Here is a 27514-nt window from a genome sequence, read left to right as displayed (position 1 = left end):
AGGTACATTTTCTGCCTTTTTAAGTTATAAGAGGCGGCAGTTTTGCCAAATGTTAAAATATTGCTTAAAACAGGTTGCCAAATTTCCAGCCTCCAAATATTATTCATTCACAATTTATTTTCATCCCACCTTTAGCATGCTTCCCTCTAGGTGAAATATAGTTTCCTGCTCCAATGACTTTGGCTTGGCCATGTCACTGGCTTTGCCTAACGGAGTGTAAGCAGATGCAACATACATCATATCCTAGCAGAAACTTTAAATACACCTACATGGTTAGACTTGGTTCCTGTCAGAAGAGCATATCCCAGATACTGCGTACTCCTTGGACCTAGGTTGCAGAACGAGAAGATACAAGGAGCCAAACCACAACCAAACTGCAGCTCTTATGTAATGTAAGTAGGAAGTAAGGAAAAAAATAAATGTTTGTTGTTAAAAGCCACTAAGATATAGGAGTTTTTAATTATTCAGCAAAGTCTAACAAATAATATACAGTCACATTTTCCGCTTAGGATTAAAGCTCAGAATCCCTACCAACAAGAACTTCTACAGCAGCTAGAGAGTCATCTTCCCAATCCATATCTTCCTGCTTTTCTTCAGACATCTCCTTCAAACAAGATGAGATAGGATAGAATTGTTTCCATTCACCAATCAATTTTTTTGTAGCTGAATCAGACATCTTGAATGCCTGTCCTGTGAGAGTGCCATTTAGTCCAAATGGGCTTAAGATAACTAGAAACCCAAAACAGATATCAAGTAAGTAACTGAAGACTGTCATCCCAAATAAGATCACACTGAACAGTGTGGCAAGTAATTACACAATTCAAAAAAAAAGGAAGAAAAGGAAACTCGTAATAATCAATTCCAGAGAAAATCTATTTATTTATTATACTTTCTAACTGTGAAGATAAAGTACAACACTGAGTTTATTATAAAAACTTAAAATTTTGTCTACCCCCAAATCTCAGATGAAAAGAATTTTAACAGAAACTGGGAATATTTGTATATCCTTCAATTTCTCTTGAGTTTCTGCTAAGGAAAAGCAGTTTGAGGGAAAAAAAATGTATATATAAAAATCTAAGTACTTATTATATACTACCATGTAAATTTTTAAAGAGCACTTACCAGGCTCAGAATTAAAACAAGAATACACTGCCAGTCCCTAAAAACAAATCAGCAGTCTTACAAAATGTTTCCTCTCGAGTTCAACCACTTTCATGGTATGAATTAAATCAACAGTCCCTGTGTACCTATGTTAAAAATGGCTTATGCAACAAGATGACCCTGAAAACAGACATGAATATCAGCTAAAGACTATTTAAAATAACACTTTAAAATATGCTAATATTCATCCACCAGAATTTTTAAAAATACTATTTGTATTAAAAAACTTATTTCATGAACTTACTACTCTAAGGGCAGAGAAGTAACTACATTAGAATCATCATTAGGCTAAAGATCAGGAGGAAATCTCATTAATGTCAAAATATAAAACTACCAATTTCACTAAGAATTTTATTGAAGCAACAATAAAAGATTAAATAACTAAGCCAATAAAATAATCTACCTTGAAATGGGCTATTAGATTGTTGAGCAAGGGTGATATGCTCTTCACTAAGAAGGTATACAGGTTGATGTTGGTTAATTTCCACACTGGTACAAACATTGCTGTCTCCATGCAAGAAAAAGGTGAAAGAGCAGGACAAGTGTTCACTAATAAAGAAGAAAAAGTTGTATTTTAGTAATGATTTATAGCCAAAAAAAAAAAGTTAATTTGCTTTTCTTTTTTACAAAGTTATACTACAAAAATGCACATTTTCTTTAACCTAGAAACTCTACTTCATCATCTAAAGGAAAAAAAACAGATGTGAGCAAAGATTTAACTATACTAAATGTTCTTCACAGCACTGTTTACAATAGAAAAAGCTGCAAATAGAGGAACCAGTTAAACAAGTTAGGTACACCCACACATACAATTATAACATAGCCACCAAAATAAACAAAGGCGGGGGAGTGGGTTTAACGCAAAAGGTAGGCTAACAAAAGTACTATTTTTTAAAGGGAAAAAGGGTTTCTTTGATCAAAAAAGTCTAGGTGTACAACAGAATTAAAGATGACCTAATTTTTATCATTTATTTTCCCCTCTCTATAAAAAATTAAATACAAATATATTTTCTCATTTTATTATTTCTGAAATTGGGCTGAATACAATTAGTCAAGCATTTAAGTACCGGTCTCCCCCATCCCCAATGAAAAGTTATTTTAAACCACTAATGAGTCTTACAATTGAAGGCATCCTAGAATCAAAGTTATATACAACAGAACATCTTATGAAATTCAGACAGAAAATTTACTTTCAGGGACTAGGACTAGAGTAATTAAGCAGGGATCTTTAATCTTTCTAAATTTGTAATACTATCCTGTACTGCTTGAATTGTATTACTCTCTAATTTTTAAAATTTATGAACTCTATACATTTAATCAGTGATTATATCTTTCCCCACCCCAATAGCTTTTGTTGCTTTAAAACAAACTTACTTTCAGAATAATTTTGAATTTAAAGAAAAGTTACAATGATAGTTAAGAGTTTCCATATACCCTTTTCCCAGCTTCCCCTAATGTACATAACCATGCTACATTTGTCAAACAAGTAATTAACACTGGCACACTACTATTAACTAACTCCTGTCTTTCTTAATTCACCAGATTTTTCCACTTATCTCCCTTTTCTGTTCCAGAATCCAATCCAAGATTCCACACTGCATCTATCCAATATTTTTTTGTTCCAGCTTTATTGAGATATGATTAATGAGGACAATAGTTTTTAATAGGAAAATTATTTACATTATTTAATAAATAAATTAAGCTTATTTCTTCTGATTAAAGACTATTAAGTCTATTAGGATAACTATCCGTTGAGTAATTACAAAGACTATAGACATTTGCTTTGGTGTGAGAGTGCAGTTGATCCTTCAACAACGCAAGGGCTAGGGCTACCAACTCTCCCCATACAGTGGAAAACACACCTAGTCTGCCCTTCATATTCAAGGTTCTGAATCTGCAAATCTGACCAACCACAGATCATGTAGTATTACAGGATTTACTACTGAAAAAAATCTGCATATAATTGGACTTATACAGTTCAAACCCTTATTTTTCCAGGGTCAACTGTGTAAATCTAAAATAATCACCAAGTCAAGATAAAAGACTGTAAATTAGTAACTTGGAGAAGGAGCTGTCCATCCAAAAACAGACCATTCCAAATGACCATTTAAAGCAAACTCGATTTTATTATTGCTTTCCAGCAGTGGTAAGGAACCTACACTGCAAAACAGACCAAAAAAAAGTACCAAACACAAACTTAACTCCAAATGCTTAAAACAAACAACCCCCTCCAAAACACAAACATTACAATAACTCAGCATTAAACTCAGCATTACATTCAGATGTAAATGCACAATACACTAAGCCACCAAGGCAAGTATTATTCCTTTATTCAATAAGTATCTTATGGCAAAGCACACAGCACTTATCTATATTAAGCACAATTATTACAGTTATAGTAAGTAATACAACAAAAATCAGGTACAGAATGCTAACAGACTGTCTTAACAAGAGCTAGATAATGAAAATAAAGTTTTAATTTCTAAGGGGGGGAAAGAATCACACTTGGGTAACATCATAAAAGTTATTATTGCATCCTATAGTGCCTAACACCAGCCTGCTCCCCAATATCTATTACTTCCCCAACCTTATGTCTTACTAGTCTTCCTCTAATACTTTCCCTTCTCCCTCAATTGGCCTCTCTGCTGTTCCTTAAACACACCAGGCTTTTGTACATACTGTTACTTGATTTGGAACACTACAGATAGCTATATTTACCTTCATCAAGCTTTTGTTTAAATACCTTTTAGGTGAGGTCTTCTCTGATCACCATAGTTTAAACTGCCCTTCAATTCCTCTTCTGGGATTTGTTTTGGTTAAAGAAATAATCACAATCTAACATTATTTATTTCTTATAGTCACTGAGAACGTAAGTGCTACTGGAGGAGCGCTTTGTTCAGTCGCCTCTGTTCAGTATTTATTGTATCCCCAGCATTTAGAGTAGGTCCTTGGCACATAGGAGGTACACGCTAACTACTGCAGAATAAAGTCCATATCTGAACTACTTATTTTTTTCTAACCAAACATAACTCCTTTTCTTATCAAGTCTACAACTATATAGTTGTACAAGCCAAAAATATGTCATCCTAAATTTTTCATTTTTCCTAAACTCCCTACATTCAACTAATCCATCACCAACTCCTACTGATTCTAGTTCTTAATGATTATTTGTTTTTTGTTCTTTGTCTTTTTAAGGTCTGAGTAACTATTAAAATCCCTAACTTATCTTTCTTGCTTTACACTGCTGCCAGCGATCTTTCTAAAAATTAATTCTAACCATGTAATTGGGAGGTTTGAAATCAGTATTTCCCCAATGCCTTCAGGACTAAGTCAAAAAAACCTTAGCATAGCACTTTAGACCCTTCACAATCTAATCCTTGTCAAACTCTCCAGACAGATACTTAATCCACCAAGAACTATCCCTTTATTTAACGTAAATTCCTCCCCAGTTTTTAATCATTCTTCAAAACCCCTTCAAGCATCATTTCTGTGCTCCCATAACATTCTATGCTTATTACACTTATCATAGACTATTAACTGAACTCCCTGTCAGGTTGTCAGTTCCTTGATAAAAGGAATTGTAACTTTAGTATCTGTGCAAGATTGAGTATTGGCCCCAATTCTTCACCTCTTTCTAATTTATTGAATCACAGTAAAGCGCGCACACGCACACACACACACACACAAAAAACATAAACTCTACCATCTTAACCATTTTTAAGTGTATCACTCAGTAGTATTAAATATATTCATATTGTTGTGGAACAGATCTTCAGAACTCTGTCTCATCTTGCAAATCTGAAACTACACTCATTTAACAATTCCCCTTTGCTCCTCCCCTCAGCCTCTTGTAACCACGTTATACTTTGTTTCCATGAACTTGACTACTTTGGACACCTCACACAAGTAGAATCATACAATATTGTCTTTTCGTGACTGGTTTATTGCACTTAGCAAAATGTCCTCAAGGTTTATCCATGGTGTAGCATGTGACAGGATTTCTTTCCATTTAAAAGATGAATAATAAATTCATTATATGTGTATAACACGTTTTGTTTAGCCACTCATCCATCAATAGATATCTAAGTTGCTTCTACCTCTTGGCTATCAAGCATAATGCTGTTGACATGGTGTGCAAATATCTTTTCAAAGTCTTGCTTTCAATTCTTTTTGATACAGACTTGGAAACAGATTTGCTGATCATTTGGCAGTTTTGTTATTAATATTCGAAAACATCTCTGTATCGTTTTCCATAGTGATCACACCATTTTACAACCCAGCTAACAGCACAAAGGTTCCAATTTCTCTATCCTCACTAGCACTTGTTATTTATTTTTTTTAGCAGTAGCCATCCTAACAGATGTGAGGTGGTATCTCATTGTGGTTTGACTTGATTTGTATTTCTCTGATTAGTGATGTCGAACATCTTCTTATATGCTTATTGGCTATTTGTATATGTTCTTTGAAGAAATGTCTAGTCAAGTCTTTTTTTCTTTTTTATTGAGTTTGATATTTTGTTGAGTTGTAGGAGTTATTTTAAATGCTAGATATTAATGCCTCATCAGATATACGATCTGCAAATATTTTCTCCCATTCCATAAACTGCCTTTCCACTATTATGTCCTTTGATGAACAAAGGTATTTAAGTTTTATATAGTCTCATTTGTCTATTTTTGCTTTTGTTGCCTGTGTTTTTAGTGTCATAAGCATAAAATCATTGCCAAATCCAGTGTCATGAAGATTTTCCCCTATGTTTTTTCCTATGAGTTTTATAGTTTTAGGCCCCACATTTAGGTTTTTAATCCATTTTGTTAATTTTTATATATAGTATAAGGGCCCAACTTCATTCCTTTGCAGAGAATGTCCTTTCCCCACTGAATGGTCCTGTGGGCACCCACGCTGAAGATCATTTGATCATATACACAATAATTTATTTTTGAACTTTCTATTTTATTCCATTGGTTTACATGTCTTTATGCCAGTACCGCACTGTTCTGATTACTGTAGCTTTGTAATATGTTTTGTTCACCCTTCTCATTATCCAGACTTTGTAGTGAAGTAAGAGGTGAAATAAACATCCTCAACCCTTGACTTAGGCTTCCTTTGTGACTTACTTTGGCCAAGCAAGAGCTCAAAATATGCTTCTGTGATTTGGTTTGCCTTCTGGTGTTCTTTCATTACCGTAAGAACATGCCCTGACTGGCTCACTGGTCTAAAGCGAACCATGTGGAATACATCTCTACCCACACTATACCTTCACTATAGTGTGACTAGACTAGCTAACCCCTGGTTGACCCACAGGTACATTAATGATAATACGTAATTGCTGTTTTAAGCCCCTATGTTTTGGGGGCGCTTTGTTACACAGCAATAGCTGATACAGAAAAGGTGCCACTATGACAAAAACCTGAATATGTGGCATTGATTTTGGAATCAGATGACTGATAGCAAGGAATATAAAACTCTGAAAAACTGAGGAAAATGGTAACCTATGTTACATAATGGAGAAATTCTTCAGTCTGGACTGAAGAAAATGTGCCTACCAAACTTAAAGTTGGGAGAACACATCAAGTCACAATGTAATTCGCTTGGTTTTTTTTCTTTTTTCTGTTATAAAACTTTAATTATTTTTAACAGTAACATGTGTACACTCTAGGAATAAGGAAAAATACAAACAGGCTGAAATTTAAAAAATCACTCATAACTGTACCACTGACTACACTTTTTGTCTCATCCTTCACATGTTCTTCTGTGCTTATATGTAATATACAACTGTACTCTTCCCTCTCAAAAATGATATTCACATGTTATTTAGTAACCTTTTTTTTTTTCCATTTTATACCCTGTTGGGAACCTCTTTTTGTACAAATGAGTAAAGTTCTCCTATTAAAAGGCTGAGATTTGTAGATTAGGTTGAAATACAATAAACAATGAGATGCATCTAAAACCACTAATAGCAACAAGTTAAAAATAGAAAGGTAGACAAAGGTATATAAGAAAAATGCAAATCAAAAGAAAGCAACATCAACACTGGAAAAAAAAAATTAAAGTGAACTACATTAAATAGAAGTAAGGATAGTTTCAATTAACCTTCCAATTCATCACTATACATTTGTTTCTTACTCTCCCTTATCTTGCCTATTTCATTCACTTCTCTAAACATCTTTGTTGCTTAAATGTCTGCTGTGTTTATCTTCTTTAAATTCCTAGAGAGATAATTAGCCACCCTCTAAAAATTCCTTCTGTTGTTTCCTCTTACTCTGGCTTTCCTTCCTCCTCTGGCTTTTCCTCAGTCTTTGGCTCTTCCTCAAGCTTCGATTCACTCTCATTTTCTGGTTTTCCTTCAATTTTTTGACAGAGTTTCATCTTGGCTGTCTTCCTTCCTTCCTTTCTTTCTTTCTTCCTTTCTTTTTTTCTGTGAATTCCTCTTTGAAAACAATTATTTCTGTACTGATCCTGTTACTTTCTTTCTTGCCTTTTCTAGCCCTGAGTACTGCTATGTACAGACCTGCAAAATTCCAGCAAGCTGACTTCTCCTCCTAGTTTCAGGCCCTGCTGTCTGCACTGCTAAAGGAAACTGGTATCCAGACAGGAATAAGGACCAGACTTCAAAATGTAGTATCGTTGTCACTAGCTGTATTCCGATAAAGTATTTAAAAAAGAGAGAAGAACTCAGAAAAGAACTTGCTGCCTTGCAGGCATAATTTAAAGGAAATGTTAACAGTCCAGAAACTGTTGGGCTAGAAAATAAAAATGTTTCTCAACAATTTGATGGTGTGGCTTATATTTCTAACACAGACCAAGAAAAAGCCCAAATCAAGAGTGTGACTGCAATACGCTTTGTTAAGAATACCAAACGTGACTCTTGATACCAACTGAAACATTAGGATTTTTAAAAAGTTCTCCAAAGTCTCCATATATTTACTTTCCTCAAAGAACATTATCTAGAGTAAACAAACACATATGCAACTAATCTTCTTACTAAATGTGGGAATGCATATGTAACCATATTTTTGCTTTTCTTTCTTCTGTATGTCCTTTTTTCTAACAATTCTATGACTGCTAAGGTTGAGCTACAGCGCATATAAATACACAACATACTTTCTACACAGTATTTTTATCTTAGCAAACCACTAATGCTTAATTTCTCTCACTGAACAATAAAAAAGGATATGGGAATTTAAAAGCAAGACAAAATACTAAAAAAAAAAGTTAAGAAAAATTCATATTCAACTGGAATAAATATATATTTTTTAACATTATAAGCTTTTTACATGTTTTTCAGGTAACATTAAAGACAAATTTCTTGGCAGATGGGGCAAAATTTGAGTTTTTTTAAAAGGAATACTAACTAAAAATACTTTATGCCAAAGAAAATATTTATTAAGGAAGTGACTCAAGCAAGAATAATCTATTACACAGAGAAATTGTAATCTGATTAATTTTAGGAATCAAGCAAATATGTTATACAAATTATCGTGAATCCTGTGTGCTTTCTCAGTAACTCAACAGCAGATTCCAAAATCTGAATTGCAAATACTTCCAAGAACATTTGCAAGTATAAGCAACAACCTAAAACAGTCTCATGTTCTTTATCTTTAAAAGACAAAGAGACTAGAATTTTTATCTTCTTATTCACTGTTCCTTTAGTGAATTAGTTCTTAAAAATATAGCTTTCAACCCTGTTTCATTCATTACATAAAATATTAAATGAGAATAAGAGGAATTTTTCCATGACATAAAAAGGAGCAAATAATGCTAAAACTTTTCCTAAAGAGAGTATTATAATCTGGGAAACGTTAAAAAGTTTGTTACTTAAATTTTGTTATCTTGTATATATAAAAATCATGGCCCATAAAAATGAAGGCCCAGTATAATCTTTCCATACGTCCAATGGGCACTCGACTATCCTTTTAAATCAGAAAATAAAATTTGGCTCTATGATAGTGATAAATCTCTCTCCAAGAGGTCTTTGTAAAAATCCAATATTCCAACAGATGTGATCAGTCTCTCCACGCCCACTGTTTACCTGCACTGCCCTACTTAACAGCAAGCTCTCAATTCCAGTTGCCTATTTTAAGAAAAATATCACCTACTATACTGCTAGCATATGTTCCAATACAGTCTGACTTAATTGTAATACAAAATGGTTTAAAATAAACCAAGTTTGTGCGTGTTATAGGAGAAAAAACTAAACATTCTAAAAATGGGATAAAATTCCTGAAATTCTTATACAGGCATACCTCACTTTACCGTACTTCACAGACAATTCCATGTTTTATAAATTGAACTGTGTCGAGCAAGTCTGTAGGCACTGTTTTTTCAACAGCATTTGCTCACTTCATGTACTGTGTCATATCTTGGTAATTCTCACAATATTTCAAACTTTTTCTTTATTATTGTATTTGTTATGGTGATCTGTGATCAGTGATCTCTGATATTAATATTGCAAAAAGATTGTCTTACTGAAGGTTCAGATGATGGTTAGCATTTTTTAGCAGTAATTTTTTTTTTAGATTTCATCCTATTTTAATCCTAAATTGCCTTCTTTTGCAATAATGTATTTTTAATTAAGTTACATACTTTTGTTTCAGACATAATGCTACTGCACGTTAATAGACTAGTTAATATAAACATAACTTTTATGTGTACTGGGAAATCAAAATATTTCTTGGGGCTAGATTCATTATGCTATTTGCTTTATTATGGTGGTCTGGAACAGAATCTGTAATATCTCCAAGGTAAGCCTGTATTAAAGGTAATCATCTAGTCGAAAATATTACAGGCCAAAGTGATTGTTAGGTAACACTGTCAAAGTGAATTCACAACAGACTACCTTTCAAGGATCATTATAGCATCACCCCATTTTTGGTACTTAAGCACTTAAAGTGGAGTTAAAACAAGTTTGCGTAACTACAATGAGAATCCAAGGTACTGTTAGCTACTAAAAAGTAATGCAGAGAATAAAATTGCTCTCCAAGAGCTTTTACTTAAATAACCAAAACAAAAAAAGTATGAGTGAGGCAGAATTTTACAGATGAAACGTGAACAGCCAATCTGTTGTAAAAATGTTCCTTAAGTACTAAAATTAAACAAGAGATTATTTCTAAGACAGAAAATGAAAATGTTTATAGATTAAAGTTAGCTATTCTAATAACGTAACAGTTTAACATATATACTGGTTTAGGAGGTGCCATATCTAATGTATTTTTTTGCACTTCTTGTGGGTAGGTATAGAAAGATGATATCCCAGTTTGCTGGTAAGGAATTCAAGGCACAAAAAAGTTAAATGGTTTGTCTTAAAATCATGAAACTAGTTAAAGGGAATGTCGACTTAAAATCATAGTCATCCTAACAACCGATTAAAAATGGGCAAAGGACTTCAACAGCCATTTCTCCAAAGAAGATACACAAATAACCACCAACCACATGAAAAGATGCTCAACATCACTAATTATTTAGGAAATACAAATCAAAACTGCAATGAGATAACCACTTCACACCCATAAGAATGGCTACTATTAAAAACAGAAGAAAAGGAAAAGAAAAGATGTGGAGAAATTGGAATCCTCCTGCACTACTGGCAGGAATATAAAATGGTGTAGCCACTGTGAAAAAGACTACTGCAATTCCCCAAAAATAAATAAATAAAAATAGAATTATTGCAAGAGCCAGCAATTCCACTTCTGGGTATTTTCCCAAAAGAACTGAAAGCAAGGCCTTGAACAGATATTTCTGCACTAATATTTATAGCAGCATTATTCATAATAGACAAAAATTGGAAATAATCCAAATGTCAATCAACAGATGAATGGATAAACAAGACGTAGTATAAAAATACAATGGAATATTACTCAGCCTTAAAAAGAAATGAAAGTACATGCTAAAACTTGGATGAGAACCTTGAGGACATTATGCCAAGTGAAATAAGCCAGACACAGTAAGACAAATACTGTATGATTCCATTTATATAAGACACCGAAAACAGTTAAATTCATAGAGACAGAAAGTACCACAGGCTTGGAAGGGAAAAAATAAGAATTATTATTTAACAGGCAGATTTTTAGTTTGGGATGATGAAGTAGTTCTGGAGGCAGATAATGGTGATAAGCTGCACTACAACGTGAATGTACTTAATGCCACTGAACCATACACTGAAAAATGGCTACAATGGTCAATTTTGCTCTGTATGTAGCACAACAATGCAAAAAAAGAACCCCAGTCATCCTAATTCCTAGATTTTTATTTCATTAATTCAGTAGTTTTCAAAACTATGTTTCTTGAGAACTACTTGGAGATCTTTAAAAAAATTCCAAAGCCCAGACCATTCTCCCAGGTTAAAACATAGGCATCCATATTTTTTTAATTTCACAAGGTGATTCCACATCCAGATAAGTTTGGGAACCACTGCATTAATCTATGGTCCTAAAGCCCTCATAGTAATTTTTTTAATTTCTTATATTTATAGGTATAATTTGAATATTAAGTATTCTTAACATATTTCCATGATCAAAAGATGTATACTAAAATCCAGAATATAACATCTCATCTGTGAAGTTTGTATATACTTCTGCTTACTTAATGAACACATTGTTTACATTATACAGTAAAGAATATTTAGAAAGCAACTACATTATTCTGGTTTACAACTTCAAGTGCTTGCCAAGTGCAGTATTTCCCTAACATTTAAAAATTTTAAGTCTTCTGTTCTACTATTTCCTATCACTTAAAAAGATGTAGGTACAGGAGATATAATGGTCTACAGCATCCACTATCTGTCTTCATATTTTTTATGCCCAAATCCAGCTCCAACACCTGCAAGATGTATGAACTTGGACAAGTTCCTTAACCTCCCTGTGCTTCAGATTTAAAAACTGTAAAGTCAGAATAACAAGGTTGTTGTGAGAATTGATTTAATACGATTAAGCTCTGATTTCAAATACTACCTGGCCACCTCTGCTTAAGCAAAGGTTTCTCATTCCCTTCTCCCCTTCAGAAAAAAAAAGTCTCTATTATCGTTAATATCTAAATCCAATAGTTGAAAAAGATTTGTGTAAGCCTGTAAGAACCATAGTAAGAAATACTACTAAAAAAATCTTAACAGGGAGGAAAAAGAGAGAAAGAAGTCTTTCTTAGCACTTAATTTTTCCCATAAATGTTTCTGGAAAACATGAGAAGTACAAAACTGACCATGCAAATCCTAATGACTCAAGCATCACAGAGAAATTTCATGGGTCGTAAGTATTATTATATCATCACCTAAGACTTCAGAATGCATAATAATCTTCATGACAGACATTTATGATAGACCAGCATAGAAAGGTTGAAGGGAGAGAAAATAAGACAGGCTGCCCAACCTAGCAAATAGTGGATATTTTGACAGAAGGTAGAGGTTTCCCCTACCTTAGAGATGCTAGAGCACACTCATAACTTAGCATACAATTCCAAGAGGGTTCAGAAAATATCTTTTACCAATAAACACTATGAACCTCGGCTGGGCTTAAAGCCCAAGAACTGAGCAGTTAATGGAATAACCTATATACACATGATTATTGCGCACTTGTAAATGTGGCCAGTCCATGCTGAGATGTCTAAGTATAGAATTTATATTAGATTTCAAAGACACAATTTAAAAAGTAAAATACCTCATTAATACCATTTGCATATGTAATTACATGCTGAAATACTGAACATACTGGTTTAAATATATATAAATTAATTTCACTTTTTCCACTTGTTCTAATGTGCCTACAACATTTAAAATTATATGTGACTCACATTATATTTGTATTAGACAGCGTTACCTTAGAAAACAAGAAAGGAATTGAGTCCTTAGAAAACGTAATAGTGACAGCTTTTAGTTCCCCTAATTCAGGTTTTCAGAGGTACTGAGGAACACAACTAAAGGACATCCTAAAGCTACATATAATGGCTACTAATATACCTCCAGAGGGGACTTTAATCTCACGATGCTTATATTTAATTAAAATGGAGATTAAGAGACTGTGTAAAAGCCACAGGTGTGGTGGAGAATAAACATAGCTTTATGGGTGAAATATAAAATATATTCTTTCACTTACCGCCTTAAAAAAAAAAAAAAACCCAACCTTGAATGACTGACTTAGTGAAGCTCCTGAAGTATTATTTTAATCATAAGTGTAAAGGCTCTGGTGTAAGCAATGTCATCCAAAAAAACTCTCTGCAACGATGAAAATGTTTTATGTTTGTATTTTCTCTGAGGAGCACATCTATTGCCTTAAGCTCAGAATTACAGGTTTTCGTTTTAAATCTTGGGAATCACCTTGACTTCTTAAAACTATATAAATGTATATAGTGAACACTGCTAATTGCCTACTTGATATCTATTTCCCCTTCTCCTAATTGACTGCCTACCTAACATCTACTCTCCATTTTTTTCTTACGAACCAGAACCTTATTTTGTTCGGAGAAGCAACATTCCCACACAAAAAATATTTTTCTCTCAGTATAGTCAATGATCTGTTAGCTAAAGTTTCCAGAAAAGAATCTTTCTGATCAAAGGGTCACCCTTTCTCACTTCCTCCCTCTTCCTGCCTGGAATCCAGTGAGTGAGGCCCTGGAGGTACAACACTTATGGGGACCATGAGGATAAAAGCCAAAAGCTAAAGATGACAGAGCAGAAAACTCCAGGGAACCTGAATTTTGATGACATTATTGAATAGATTATCTACCTCCAGACTCCTTGCTATTGAGAAAAATTAAATCCTACAGAAGCCAGGTAGTTAGGTTTTCTACCATTTGCAACTTATAGAATTAATTATTTTGTTGACAATAATGATTTATTTTCCGAGGAGGAAAAAAAAAGTCTTGATTTGTCCAAGCTTGCCAGTATCCATTCTACTAAAACTAAAAAGATAGGTAGTTTGAAAAAACTCCAGGTGCACATGAAAAAACGTGCACATGACATAAAAATGACATCTCAACAAAGATTAAAATCACAACCAAATGTTTACTTCATATCCTCACGTCTTCTAGGGAAAACAAATAAATTTCCTTTATCTTCTCCCACTTCCCATCTTACTCACCACTACTTCATCTCTCTTGAAGTCTCACTAATTCAACAACTGCTTGGAACTAAATCTTCTAACAGATTTTGCCTTATAATATTGAAATTACAGAGAACAATAGTAACCTAAAGCTTTTAACCAAATAGGTCTTAAAATCTTCTGTGCCTCCATCTGCAACTACTCTATAAATTAGTGTCATAAATTTGCTTAATTCAAATGTGAAGAAAATTATAAATACCCCAAAAGGACATGTCTTATATAGAAAAAACAAATTTAAATTACTTCAATATAAAGCAAAAAAAAAAAAAGAAGGGTTAACTCAATCCAAAAACATGACTACAGATCACCATCTAAGAACAAATATTAATATTACTTAATTTTAACAGAGAACCATGAATGTATTTCCACTAGTCCTAAAAAGTATTCTTCAATGCACAAGTCTCTGCTTTCATCCCACATTTCTTCTATCATCCCAAGTTGAAACTTAGGCCACTGTTACTGACACACAGCCTACTACCACTGCGAGAAAATTCTTAAGTCCGTAAAAGAAAGGATGAAGGGGTGAAAGAAAACTAAGTACTTATATTATTTGCCAAAGTTAGCTTGTTTAATTCTACATTTTCTGTAAAGCCATTAAAATTAACAAACCTAGAGAAATATCATGGAAGAATTTAAATAAGATAGCTTACCTTTTATTTATAGGTTTTTCATCTTTTTCATAAGGCTTTACAAACCACTTGCCAATTCGTACAAAGTTCCGGTTCATCAAACACCGTTCCAACAGATTGTGAACTGCTTTAAAAAGCAAAGTACGACATTCATAGGAAAGTCCATTCTCCCACACTCCATCTTCCTCTTCTAGAAGAGAAATGAAAGAAAAAAAAAGTAAAGTAGTGGCACTATACCTACTCTGAACCAAGTAAAAAGAGTTACAGTTTAATGCCTAAGTTCATAAACCGTACTTCATCTCAGAATATTGAGCTGCAATCACTTCAGTATCTCTCTAGATATTAAAATATCAGGTTTCAAAGCTACTCCACTGAGAATAAACGGTCTAAGTGCCATGTATTCTATTAAATTACCTGAAAATTACTTTCCCATTGTATAAAAAGGCAACAATATGTTGTAAACTTTCTGATTTGGTTTCTCTATCAATGAAAAGGACATTTGCATAACCTGGGAAATCTTAAACACTCTGTACCTAAGATGCTCATTTCTAAGCTGGCTCACTTGTTACTTTGCCCTAATCCTTCTAGTCATTCACCCTGCCAAAAAGACTAGCTAGTTAATAATTAAACTCAAAACATTTTATGTCCATCAGCATTCTAATCCACAACTAAAGTATAAAAATAAGCAATGAATTAAAAAAAAGGAAGCTTTTGGCAAGAGCCTAACAAGCAGTGCATTATCAGCCATCTTCGGTCTCATTTCAACCAAATGATTTCCATAATTACTATTCAACACAGGATTCTCTACTTGGGGGAGAAATTTAAAAATATAAAGACAAATTCTGATACAAAGTTATAGTGATCTTAACTAACCGTATTTTGCCAACAAATCAAATCGGACACTCCAAGTTACAAAAACAAAAAAATTAAGTCATTTTAAGTATGAACATAGTTCAGAAAAAAACTTTTTACTCTATCCATCTCATGCCTATAACAAAGCATCCAATGAGCTCTACTACAAATGATAGCTACTGCCTTCAGCATTTTATCTTTTGCAATATTTTAAACTGTTATTTCAAATATAACTTAGTATCCTTCTACAGCCTTTATGACTTTATAAACATTTTATAAATACGGCTCTTCTTCCAAGTAAGTAAAAATAAATAACCTTTCTTAATTCAACACTAAAAAGGTATATACCATTCCAACAGAAAAATAATAAACTGACGCTTTTGAATAAAACAGAAACACATATTAAGAGTGACACATAAAAAAAAAAAAGTGTGACACATGGTTTATATTCATAACATACTACAAATGGGTCGAATAAACATTAACTCAAAAGCATAACGACAGTGGACTTTAGCTGCACTAGAAATTCATGCCACTACAAAGGTTAATGTTGATTTTATGTTCTTTACAATGTTTCCTAAATTACAGTCAAAGTCTTTCTTTCAAATCACATATTTGTGTTTTTTTCTAAGAAGGTAAGCTTTAAAAAAAAAAAAAAATGAAGTAAGCTTTAGAAAATGACAATACTTAAGAACTGAAATAATTCTTAAATCTTTAACATTAAGCATTAATATTAAAAAGTTCTTTACATTTAATATTTATTGACATCCTTATCTACTTCCATTTAAAGCCAAAATTTTACAAGTTTCCCTTTATTAAAGAAAACAGTAGGCTAGGAGAAGAGGGAAGCAGTACATAATGACTTCACTTTAATTATTTAAAAGATCTAGATCACAAGCATATTTGTGAGTTGCTGAGAGGAAAAAAAAATGAATCTTTCTCAATCTGCTTTCAGCCTAATCAGGTTCTATTTTTACCATTTCAAAATTAAATAGCTACATTAAGAATTGTACCTCAAATTATGTGATTTGTGATTACTAAAAAACACATATTCTTAATTTCAAGAGAATTATGCTGAGACTATCTCCCAACTCTTTACTTCTTTATAATCTATTTAGTGTACTTTTATTTTTATTACCTTTTACCTCAAAAATCCTTACCTTCTAAGAAGCACTAAGAAGTAACATTTGTCACACACAAGTAGTCCCTACAAAATCTTTTTTCTAACTACTGCAGTTTTAAAACAAAAATCCAAGACAGTTAGCCATTATATATCAAAGTTGTACAGTCACTATAAACTTCAAACATCAGAAAATTATTCACTTAAAACTTGAGACTGAATTCACCTTCTTCCCAAAGAGTAAATAAACCTTTAGAATAGTAAAAGCTACAATATAATTTATATAAATATTCACACAAAATTCTAAGAACTATATAGTTTAAAAAAAATCTATTTCAGTTAAACCTATAGTTAAATGGTTTGAGAATACTAAATATAGTTTAGAAAATTAATCAGTATTAATTTTCAAGCATTTCTCCCTAATTGCTCTAAATTTTTTTCCAGAGAAACTCAGATGAACTAAATCTTCATTTTACATTATACTCTCAGATGCCAACAATTCTCATTAACACTGAATGGGAGTTTATACATAAAACAAAGAACAGACCACCTGTTAGCATTTTCTAAGGCCAACAAGATCTTAAGTACATCTTCGCCTACATGGCAGGTGACCAAGCAATCATTACACTAAAGTAACATAACTTCATTTTTCATGGCTAAGGAAATAATGGTAAGTCCCAGTAACACTCAATGAAAAGCTGGAAGGTTTTTGGTTTTTTTTTTTTTTGGTGGGGCAGGTGTCACTTAGAAACACGAAGCCTACTAAGCCAAGCTTCTAATATCCTGATATTATTAATAACAATAAAAATACTTCTCTACATGTTGTAGTCAGAGAAATAAAAAGTGAAATGGTATAAGCAAACCACCCAAGACACAGTGATATGCACCTCTTACATTAATTAAAATAAGTCCTTGATTCTCAACACCAGCATTATAACAGGGAAGGGAAGAAGAGGGGAACACATGGCAAATCTTTACCTAGCTCTTTTGAACTTAATCAACCATAGCCTAATGGAAAAAGTCCGCTTAATGCATTTAAATAAATGTTTTCCTCCTCCTGTATCTGTATCCCCAGAGAAAATAGTTTCAATTCTGTGTTTTTAGTACTTTTCCATTAACCTTAGCATTAAAACTCTTAAATATTACTTGAAAAATTTTCACAAAATATTTATTTGAAGAAAACAATATAAAAGATCAAATGCTAAATTTTATTTCCACAAGATATTTTTTTCTGAGGATACAGATTATAGTGAGGCCAAAGTATGTGACAGGTCATTAATATAATTCTCCATGAGGGGGAAAAAAAATCAAAACCAAAAAACTGATAATACCCAGTCCTTGTACTCAGTTTTCACAAAACTGACATCTTTAAACATCTTTACAGCAATAAACTGGTAAAAAGGGAACCTTTTTCTAAATATTTCTGCCAAACTATTAAAATGCAACATACACCAATAAGTAATAAATGGGCCATGGTAGAAAATACCATGTATTCCTTGAAAGAATAAAGAGAAATGTTTAAATGTCAAGTTTAGTGTTTGTCTTGAACAACTGCCCATTCATAAGCCATTCATTCAACAAATATTACTGAAGAGTCTTAAATTGGCATCATTGATCAGCAAAACCTGAAAAACATATTAGGCTGCTTTTAAACCAAAGTTTATCTTTGATTTGAAGGTTTAAAAGATACACTTTCTTGCTCAAAACAGACAGTACACAGAAGAAATACAGTAAACAAAGTTGTCCCAAGACTAGCAAACATGAAAAGTAAGGGCACAGTAAATTATGGAACAGAAGACAGACATGAATTAACTCTCTTCAGGTTACCTGGGCACAAAACAATTCTTTAGTTCGGCTAAACTTAGACTCCTATACTTGGCTATTTATCTACTTGTCAATTCTGTTAAAGCTGTTATATTAAGGTTAAATTCCACTATAATTAATATCCTTCAATGGAAGCATCCAAAATTAAATTCTGAGACTAAACAATGGCCTGTTTACTTTGACAGTATTTATGATGAAATTGTTACAAGGAAAGAATCTGGACATGTCGCTAAAATTCCGTATATAGACCGCAGGAGCCAGGAAAAATATTTTTAGCCCTGACTGAGTCTGTTTTTTTAGTTCTCAAGGTATCAAGTTTTCTCGAAGAGTCTCATCACATTCTAGCTTACGATAATTTTTTTTTAAGATGCAAACTTTGGGAGATGGAATAGTATTTGTTTTTATTTTTGTTTCAAGGGAAAGACTAAAAGCCAATGATGACAGCAATAAAATTCCAAAAAGGTTAAGGCACAGAATAAAAATACTCAGAAAACCCTTCTCCTTCAAGGACGCACTAAAGATAATGAAACAATCTTGTTCTGAAGCAAACAAATGGTACACTCAAAAGAATCAATCGGTCCTACCCACTACAAAGACTTTTGACCAGAGGTTAATTAAGCTAAAATTTTCCCACTACCACTTTTACACTTCTGTCACACAACCACCAAATACGGTTTGCTACAAAGTTTAAATCAAATTTAAAAGGCTGTAATCAAAGAAGTGTTTTATTCCCTAATCTTTTTTCTATCAAAACATATCAGTACGGATCCCACTATCCATTCTCAGAGGAAAAAGAGCAAAAAGAAAAAAAAAAGTATGTGGCTTTGGGATTCAAGGGCTATTATGAACAAACATCCTTCTGGAATATTACAGTTAGGGCAATAGTAGGTAGTAGAAATCCTGACCCAGAAATCATTAAGTCTTTGCAAATTACTAAACAGTACTGACTACTGCTACAAAACTAGTAACTGAGAGTTTAAAGTATGTATCAAAGCAGATTTAGCTTTTGTAACAGAATTATACCAATTAGCAATAAAAAGTTTATATTCAATTTCTACACATCAGCAAAACTTGAAAGGAAGGTGACCCAAACACATGCTTCGTGTAGGAAACAGGCAGAAATTTAAAACACACTATGGAACCTGACCAGACTCTTCAGAACTATCAAGATCATCAAAATAAAGCAAGTCTGAGAAACTGTCAGTCTAGAAGAACCGAAGGAAACATGACAACTAAATGTAATATGGAGTCCTTGATGAGATCATAGGATAAAAAAAGGACAAAAATAAAGGAAACCCAAATATTGATCTTAGTTAATACTAAGATATTAATATTTGTTCATTAGCTGTGGAAAATGTACCATTCTAATGGACAAATGTACCATTCTAATTCTAAATGTACATTCTAATAAAAGAAACTAGTTGAGGTTTATTCAGGAATTCTCTATACTTTCTTTGCAGCTTTTATGTAAATATAAAACTATTTTAAAATAAAAAGCCAATTTAAAAAAAATACACTATGGATAACACAAGGAGGTAAGTAAGCAAAGGCAATTCTGTATTTTTAATATGATCCTTCAGTTAATAAGAAAAACTGAGAATTCTAATCTGCAAAAACCTTCCCTCAACAAGAAGAGCAATATTATCACCATAATCACAAACATTTCAGTAACAAGATGTGGTAGGTGCTGAACCAAACAGAAGGACACTGCCGGTAAAGAGCAGACTCAAACTAAATTAACCAGCTTTTCAGTTACCACCTGGGTCCTTCCGGTTCCCCTTTCCTCACTGCTACACCTCCGCTTGGAGCTCAGGATTGCCTCCTACAGCTGATGCCACCCCTACTGTCCAGCTGCTCTCTTCTCAGGGGAGCTTAAAAGAAGGGGATAGAGTGCCACAGATGGAAAGAAATGAAAAAGGGGTTAGCTAGAGAGACAGAGGCAGACTAATTACCCCAAAAGGGAGGCAGACGGTGTCCCTGGAGAAAGAAAAAGGAGAGACAAATATACTCCATCTGAAAAGACCTTATTATTCCTTAAGATATGTCTGATTTAAGTAACAACATCCAAAAGTAAATGACAGGTTAAAAAAAAAGTTAAAACATTACAAAAATGCCACTGGCTACACAAACTGTTTAAAACAGTACAGGACAGACTTTGGAATAGTAAAAATGGATTACATACAACTAATATATTTTGGTTTACTATTTCACTTGCTTTCACTCTGGTAAATTCTTAAAAGTTATTTACCATTCTATGTCATTTACAAAATCTTAACAATCAAAGCCTAATCGTCCAAAATTATTTTCATTATGTTTAAATCAATATTTTAAATTTTTAAAAATCATGCTAAAAAACAAAGTTAAATGATAAGAATTTTTTTTAACTGTAACCCAGTTTCAGGAGAAAACATATTTAACACATAACATGAAACTTAGGGGGAAAAAAACACACATATAGTATTTTAAAATACAACTAAGTTTTTAATTTTCAAAACATTTGTCCTACTATGGCAAAACTAAATACTATGTATCTGTTAAAAGCATCTTTGATTCCACAAAATGTATTTCATGGAATGTGTGTTGGCAGGGAACGGTCTGTTTGGATGCTCTGCCAACTTTATTAAGACGTGAAACCCCCAGGTCAGAATTATAGTTTACTTATAGTTATGAACAACATTAAAAAATCTTCAAACATTTTGGTAAGGTGGTTTTTATGACCACTTAAAATAAAAATTAAAATAATTCAAGCATATCCAAGTCAATGAAAAAAAAAGGAAGCTGGCAGGCTTAGCTTTTGGCATGACAATTACAAAGCATCATCCTGCTGATGCTGTAAAGGAATATTATGCCCTAATATATATATGCATATATTATACACACATACATAAACATATACAAAAACACATCATTTAGTGTATTTAGGAATATAATACATACTTAAAACTAAGGCTAGACTCTCCAGTAGGATCTTACCAGGAAAGCTGGAAAAGCTCAAAAGCATTTATCATAGAATTGCAATCACTCTCAAAGTATTAACACTGAAGAGTTTGTTCATTAGAAGGTAAAAAGCAACTACTAAAACAAATATAACACACACATTCCTGCACAAACATCGGTTCCACTAAGTGCTTATTTGAGATAGTCACCTGGATTATATTACATCCAAAAATAAAACAGATTCTATAGGTCAAATGGACAATAACAAATTTCAGAGTACTCGATTTCAAATAAGAACTTTTTTTTTTAGTTATCTAAAAATCCTAAATTTATCGGTCAAGAATCATTATGTTACATCCCGCTGAAGTCTTTGGTACCTTGCAGCAAATTAACCAAGCACATTTCTATCATCAAAGAATCAGTTAACACTGACTCGTACATTCTAAGGTAAACACAAGTGTCAGGAATTACATGAAGAGCTGTAGTTTCTCCTTCTAAAGTAACATTTGGTACTAAAAGTCAAGAAAATAAGGTGGAAGTAGTCTCATTGCTTTGCTCATAGTAAAAATAGTTCTGTGAACCTTTTTTAGATTATGACCCCTATGTCCCACTATAAAAGCTAAACAAGTTGGCACTGTTTCATATTAAAGATAGTCTTTGGTGCAACAGTATCTGGAAAAAAAAAAAAGAATCACTTCAAGAATAACAAAATATATGCCTTCATATGTTAATAAACCACAAATAAAAATAACAAAATAACTATATGCCTAGGAAAAAGATACATGAGAAAGTTACAATAAAACATTTCTAGACACTCCTACAATTGTTTGCATATTCATACAGGAGAGGGCAGTGGCAGAATTGACTCAAAAATGAGTTACACTTGGCTTCAAAGGTACTTATGATTTTGTTAGGAAACGCTCCCCAATTCAATTTTTCTTAGGATAATTAATGTAACATATCTTCCTTGGGCCCAATTCATGGTGAGGAAGCTAGGTGGTGGAAGAATAAAGTTATCCAAGGCTTAAAAAACCTGCCATGATACGCATAATTAAAGTAAAATAAAATAACCACAGTGAAATAAAACATGACGCTGAATTTTTATCTGGCTTTATACCCAACAATGCCGCACTAAAAAAAGAAATCCTAATTTGTAATATAAATATTTGGGGGGAAAGTGTACAATATTGCTATATCATTGGTTAGAAATAAGTTGCTTTCACCTGACAAGTCATGGTGAATAAGGTCAGCAAAACTGGGGTCTTCACCCCACCAAAATATCCACAACTCTCTTCTTCCAGGTCTTTGATCTCGCCGCCAAACACCAAGTACATCTGCCTTAAGGCAGCGACTAAAACTGCTCAAAATGGGGTCTTCCTCTGTCACCGGAAATAGAATAGGGGCAGAAGTTGGGCCTTGCCATACATATCTTTTCCATTTAATTCCAGTCAAGTCAGCCTGAAGAAAAGAAAGCATGGTTTTTTTATTATTGCATATTTCACTCAAAATCAAAAGTACTCACTATTGAAGTCCCTTATTTCATTAAGACATTATAATTTTTCAATATATGCTTAAGATATCAAAAGCAAGCTGACTGGGGGGGGACCTTTTAATTCTGGTAATTCAACAACCAAAAATTAAAGGAGAAAAAAACAGTTAAAAAATTAACACTGGCATGCCACTGAATAGTAAATCAATAAATATGTGTCCTAAGGAGAGAAAAAGAAACTTAATATTAACTATGAACATGTACTTTAATATTGTACACTGACTAAACATTTGCAATCTGTCCCAAGTTCTAATTGGTTACATTTGTTCCTTGAGGTCAGACTTACAACAAAAAATTAATTTTTTTAAAAGACTCGTCATTCCACGTTTATAGAAGCCACGGCTGTAATGAAATCTAAACTACAACCGAAAAATTCTTGTTAATTCTTTACATATCTCTTTTTGAAGTTAAATAGCTGTTCACAAAGAACCGTCAGATTTGTGCTAGTCTTATCTTCAAAGAACCTGATCCTAAAAGTACCAAAAATAGACAGAGTTGGAGAAGACAGAAATGTAAAACCTGCTGTTTGTCTTATTACACCTGAAGAGATGCTGATTAATGAACATTGTATAAGAAAACACTTAATAAGGTGGGTAAGGGCATTAAAAAGTTCAATTTAGCATCCTGAAAGAAATCCATCAGAGCGAACTCGGTAATTCCGTAATATAACTTAAAGGTGCAAAGCATAAAGTGCCAAAACTGAAACTGCTGATACATGACTGGCAGTTTACACTTGCCAACTAGTTGTGCTCCGCCCACTCAATTCACTCACCTATCACACACTCTCTTAATATTTCTCATAGGACAGAGAAAATGAAAAAGGAAAGTCACCGAAACTTTAAATCATTGATGAAGCTAAGCTACTGTCCAACTGAGGACTAAATATTTGCAACAGCTGGTACTTTGGAAGTCTTTTAACTATTGGATGTTCCCAGACCTGAGCCAACTTACACAACTGTCATCCCTACATCCAGCTTCCCCTGACTTTTCAATAAAAGGAGGAATCTCCTCAAAACGTTCTAAAAACGCAGGCAAAATATAAAAATATTTAGTGCAAAACCAGAGCACCTCCCCCATAAGTCCGCTCCAGTCTCACACAAACATAATGCTCTAATAAAAGCAAGATGACTAGAAATTGTCAAAATGGCAAACTGTTTTCAAAGTTTAAAGAGAAAACATATGAAATGGCATCTACTGTTTTTTACACACAGTCTGAAGTCACCCAAAGAAGAAACTAACCTTCCGTTAGTTTGACTCATATAAAAACACGTAAAACGAAAAGAGGGTTTTTAGTGCATAAGTTCCGGGGTCCGGTTTATTGGGGAAAACCAAATTACCAGAGTGAGACAGTGGCAATAATGGAAAGTGTGAAGAAGAGCTACACGGTCAGTAAGGAGAAAAGCAACAGTTAAGCAAGAAACACACAGGGAAATGCTAGTGTCCTGCCAGATAAGGAGCCCAAGTTGAGGACAAGACTACGGTGAGAAAAAGAGAGTCAGAAAAAAGGCCGACACTCCTGAAGCAGAGCCCGGGCTGGTGCGGGGCTGGCCGCGGCGCAGGCTCGGGCTGGGCCTAGCCCGGGGACTCGGGCATCTGGATCCGACCCGGACCCCCTCCCCCACGGCCCAAGGGCGCACCTCGCGGCCCCTCCCCCACCGCCCGCTCGCCGCGGCCCCCGCCCGCGGCCCGGGCACTCACCAGGCAGAAGAGGTTACAGTGACAATCTTCCAGGCTGGCCCCGTTCGGCACGAAGGAGGAACTCATCGTCCCTCACAGCAGCCGCCGCCGGCGCCACAACCCACCATCCGCCATTACCGCCGCCTCCGACCAGAGAGAGAAACACAGACACCGGGGAGGGCGGGGGGGTGGTGGTTGGGGGGGCGGTGGAAGAGGAGGCCGCCGGGCCGCCCGCCCTCCCCACCCACCCCCCCGCCGCCGCGAGCAGCCCCCGCCGCCCGGCCGGCACCCAGCCGCCCGGGGCCGAGGGCCGGAGGCGGGAGGGCCGCGCCGCGCTCGCCCCGCGGGCCGGACTGCGGCCGCCGCGGAGCCCGCGGACGCTCGTCCCTCTCCGGGGGACAGAGGGGATGTGTGACCCTGCCACAAGAAAAATAATAAGTTACACAATAAATAATTAAAATTGAGTCCGAGAGGGCAGAGCCCAAGCCCCGGAGGCTTCTCCCGGGCGGAGAGGCGCCCGCAGAGGGGCTGGAAGGGCGAGAACCGGGAGAGAAACCCAGGCCCCCGGCCCGGCAGCGGCGATGTCCTTAAGCCCAGAGTCTCCTCAGTGGCGGAGGTGGTGGCGGCGTCTGCGGGCTCAGACCATTCTCTGGCTATGTCTTCGTGTCGCCCCTGGACCAAGCCGGCCTAACGTCCGCTCTCCTGCGGCCTCACCGCCGGGACGCCGTAGTCTCCCCCATTTTGTGGGCCCAGCGGGCGGTGTTTTTCCCCCTTTAATCCGAATTCACGGGTTTTCCCTTCGCTTTAATGGCGGCCACAGGGACCAGCTCGCCCTCTCTGCTCGCCCATTGGCCGTCTGGAGGTCACGTGGGCGCGGGCTCCGTTGGGAGGGGGAGAGAGGAGGGAGTGAGGGAGGACCGGGAAGCTTTCAGCAGAGGCGCTGAGCCCGGGGGGACGGGGCAGCCAGCTGGTGTCCACTAAGATAGCGCCATCTGCTGGGTGCCCCGGCCAGTGTAAAATGACCCGGGGCCCTGGCCCTAATCTTTTTCCGTGCGGGTGAATTTACAGTTACAAGAGAGTTCACATCAAAAATCTGAGAATTACGTTTGAATCAGTTTGAATTCTTTGTAAGAGAAAGTGCTGCAAAAATTCCAAGCCATTCTCATTTACTCAGCAAGGCAGCTGGGGTGCAATGCAAACTTCTGGGCTTGGGAGTCACACAATCTGAGATAGGACTCAGCCGCTTGAAAAGTTGTGATACTAAGAAAGAAACACAAACGAAACAATATAGCTTTGTGGTTAACAGCCTGGGAGTTAGAGCCATACTGTCAGGGTTAGACGCTTGAGCGAATCACTTACCTCTGTGTCTCAGTTTCCTCGTCTGTAAAATGGGGAAAACATATCCCCTACCTCACACGGTTGTTGTGGTAATTGAGTTAATACAAATAAAGTGCGTAGCCCAGTACCCAGCACAGGTAAGCCGTGTTTGGAGTTATCTATTATTGTTGTCATCATTGCCTCGTGATTATTGTGAGAAGTGAACCAGTGTATGTAACGGGCCCACTAGAGTGTAATCTCCGTGAGAATCAGGACTTACTTTGGTTTACCGCTCTATCTCTAGTGCCTAAAAAAAAGGTTCCTAGCACACAGTAGGTGCTTGATATTCGTAAATTTGCAAATGAATGAATGGTAAGAAGCAGGAACCAAATAAAACGTTCATTACTTTCCCCACAAAACATTCAGTTTCTTCACTGAATTACCCTTCGATGTAGGAGTTTACAAATTTTTTTCCTGAGACTTTTAGAGGTGAGAGGAAGAGAGAAACAGAGATGGGAAGAAGGCGGGAGGGAGGAAGGGAAGGAGAAAAGGAGGGAGGAAGAAGTAAACGTGATTCAAAAGTTGAAAGCAGCGAATTAGGACTTACCCTACCCTAATTTTAAATCTTAATTGCCTCTATGAAATAATGGTGGATTCTTCCATGTCACTTCTTCAGACACGGATTGAAAAGCATTCCTCATCTATCCACTGATTCATCTATGATGGTGAAGAGTCCAGATCTTGAAGCCAAAAGCCTGTAGAAGTTCTGCCACTTACTAGGTGATCTTGGATCAAACTTGACTTTAGATCAGATTAATTTCTATTACTCTTTCTCATTGTACAATGGGGATCAAAAAAGTACTTTTGTCCTAAAGTGTCTGGTGGATGAAACTGTGGGCATAGGGCTTGCTACAGTGCTTACAAAAATGTTAACTATTAATATACTTTTAAAAATCATTATTAAGCATTTACATGCTCAAATCAGTGTGTTCGTGGTCTATTCTAGGCCTGGAATACAGATATGAATAAGACACATGTATATCCCTAAAGATTCCTGAAGCAAGACAATAAAGGCACATTTCCTCCAGAATAAGATAAAATACAATATAGGTAATTGCTTGAATAAGGTATGTATCAACTATGGCACAACAGGAGTGCTGGAGGAGGAGCACCAAAGTCAGAGAAGGCATCTTAAAGTAGGCAGCATTTGAAATCAGATTTGAAGGATAAAATGAATTCTTATAAAGCCCTTTGAAGCAGTTAAATCTTATTAAACCCAATTCAGAACCAAAGGCCACATATCAAAGTCAATTATACAACCAGGACTAATTCAATCCAGGAGTTCAAATCAACTAAGGTCCAC

The 27514-nt window shown here is 35.2% G+C and overlaps 1 protein-coding gene and 1 pseudogene across 2 annotated transcripts in view; both read right to left on the bottom strand.

Annotated features, from left to right (window-relative positions):
• MED13 (mediator complex subunit 13) overlaps window positions 1-25014 on the bottom strand; it is an 83523-nt gene extending 58509 nt beyond the window's left edge. For both annotated transcript variants that reach the window (XM_031468021.2, XM_064494991.1), the window contains exons 1-5: window positions 24856-25014; window positions 22832-23066; window positions 14897-15065; window positions 1565-1710; window positions 532-729 (exon numbers count right to left, since the gene is read on the bottom strand). In XM_031468021.2, coding sequence (XP_031323881.1) covers window positions 532-729; window positions 1565-1710; window positions 14897-15065; window positions 22832-23066; window positions 24856-24921 — 814 coding nt within the window. In that variant the 5' untranslated portion in view covers window positions 24922-25014. The remainder of the gene's footprint in view (window positions 1-531; window positions 730-1564; window positions 1711-14896; window positions 15066-22831; window positions 23067-24855) is intronic.
• Window positions 7216-8379, bottom strand: LOC135323191 (transcription elongation factor A protein-like 9; annotated as a pseudogene).
• Window positions 25015-27514: the final 2500 nt, after the last annotated feature.

Source organism: Camelus dromedarius, chromosome 16, assembly GCF_036321535.1.
Source record: "Camelus dromedarius isolate mCamDro1 chromosome 16, mCamDro1.pat, whole genome shotgun sequence".
In the NCBI taxonomy this organism is placed as follows: domain Eukaryota; kingdom Metazoa; phylum Chordata; class Mammalia; order Artiodactyla; family Camelidae; genus Camelus; species Camelus dromedarius.
The sequence above is the reverse complement of the archived record's forward strand: the minus strand, read 5'-3'. Positions and strand labels throughout refer to the sequence as shown.